This window comes from Lucilia cuprina, chromosome 2 (assembly GCF_022045245.1).
Source record: "Lucilia cuprina isolate Lc7/37 chromosome 2, ASM2204524v1, whole genome shotgun sequence".
NCBI classification, from domain to species: domain Eukaryota; kingdom Metazoa; phylum Arthropoda; class Insecta; order Diptera; family Calliphoridae; genus Lucilia; species Lucilia cuprina.
In genome coordinates, this window is record NC_060950.1 from 64,917,961 (window position 1) to 64,919,593 (window position 1,633).

The 1,633-nt window shown below is 31.5% G+C and overlaps 1 protein-coding gene across 1 annotated transcript; it reads right to left on the minus strand.

Moving 5' to 3' along the window:
* Positions 1 to 160: 160 nt before the first annotated feature.
* On the minus strand, positions 161 to 1,038 carry LOC111689838. Its single transcript, XM_023452303.2, has 2 exons — positions 792 to 1,038; positions 161 to 735 (listed from the first exon to the last, which is right to left on the minus strand). Exons 1-2 carry the CDS (start codon positions 998 to 1,000, stop codon positions 189 to 191), a joined length of 756 nt encoding a protein of 251 aa, XP_023308071.2. The 5' UTR covers positions 1,001 to 1,038; the 3' UTR covers positions 161 to 188.
* Positions 1,039 to 1,633: the final 595 nt, after the last annotated feature.

Genomic DNA, 1,633 nt, shown 5'->3' on the forward strand with positions numbered 1-1,633 from the left:
AACTAGAACAGAACTAGAACAGAACTAGAACAGAACTAGAACAGAACTAGAACAGAACTAGAATAGAACTAGAACAGAACTAGAACAGAACTAGAACAGAACTTGAACTAGAACGGAACTAGAACTAGACTAACTTAAAAAGAATTATTCGCGAATTATCTTTCAAATATTTTATTTTAAAATTTTCTTTAACAAATCACTTCTGTGGGTAAACCCACATCCACCAAGCCTGTTATTAAGGCCACCAATTCCACTAGGGAAATATTCTTTAAAGCTTTATTCATAATCGGTACCACAAAATACTCCACAGTCTTGCTTACCTCTGCCTGTTCGGCAAAAGTCAAGTTAATAAATTCCTCTATCCAAGAGTTGAAAAGTTTGGTATAAATTAAACTATTCATAAAACCAGTACTTTTCGAATGTGATGACTCCAGTGTTAATTGAGCTTTAAAATCCTCCACAGCTAAGCCACCAGATAGCAAGAGAGGTTTTAACTTGAAGCTGCCTTTAGCTTTTAAGTTAATAAGTTCCAAACGAAAGAGGCCATCGCCAAAGAAATAGACTGGGGTGGGAAACATGTGATTTATAGCATTTAATTTATAAGAACTTTTAGCTTCAATTGAGGGAAAATTGAATTCAAAAGTTATTTTGCGTAAGATATTATTCCAATGTAAAACCACAACATCAAACTCATTAAGACCAATAATCACCATATCGCTAAAGTTGCCTTTAACACTAAAAATTTTAATCATGATTAATAATTTATAAATATTTAATTACAAATCAAATACCTCCAGCTGGATTTTTGAAAATCAAATTTTGTAAAATCACTACGATAAGGAGCTAAAGGTGGCACTCCGTAGGCAGGAAAACCACAATGCATTTGTAATTTAATATATTCCACTACTTCTCTGAGATCATCATCAAATTTAGTTCGACTTTCGATATCAAATTCTTCACGTTGTAAAACCAATCCATGACCAAAGTCTACAAAGGTCATAAAGAGCCCGAGTTTTATGATTAATGCAAAATTTTGCATGTTTCTTTAAAGAGTAATTAATACAAACTGTTTTAGAGTAACAAATTAGTTTTCTATTTTAAATCAACAACTGTTCAATGATAATTTTAATTATAGATTAGATTTAGTAATACAAATGTTGTTAGCACGATAAAGGGATTTAATAATTTTACTTAAAAGAAACTAAGCCTAAAAATAGGCAAAAGATTTTGAAATCTTTAAAAGCAATAAGCAATTAGAAAACCTAACAAAAATCCAATTGGAATAAATCAATAAGAAAACAGAACTAGTACAGAGTTGGAACAGAATCAGAACAGAATCAGAACAGAACTAGAACAGAACTAGAACAGAACTAGAACAGAACTAGAACAGAACTAGAACAGAACTAGAACAGAACTAGAACAGAACTAGAACAGAACTAGAACAGAACTAAAACAGAACTAAAACAGAACTAAAACAGAACTAGAACAAAACTAGAACAGAATTAGAACAGAACTACAACAGAACTAGAACAGAAATAGAACAGAACTAGAACAGAACTAGAACAGAACTAGAACAGAACTAGAACAGAACTAGAACTAGAACTAGAACAGAACTAGAACAGAACTAGAACAG

What these genes read in the sequence shown, in the direction of transcription:
- LOC111689838 (XM_023452303.2), bottom strand. Translation starts at nt 1,000, where the DNA reads ATGACCTTTGTAGACTTTGGTCATGGATTGGTTTTACAACGTGAAGAA. An exon ending in TTTCAAAAATCCAGCTGGAG is followed by an intron (nt 736 to 791) that starts GTATTTGATTTG and finishes TAAAATTTTTAG; the next exon opens with TGTTAAAGGCAACTTTAGCG.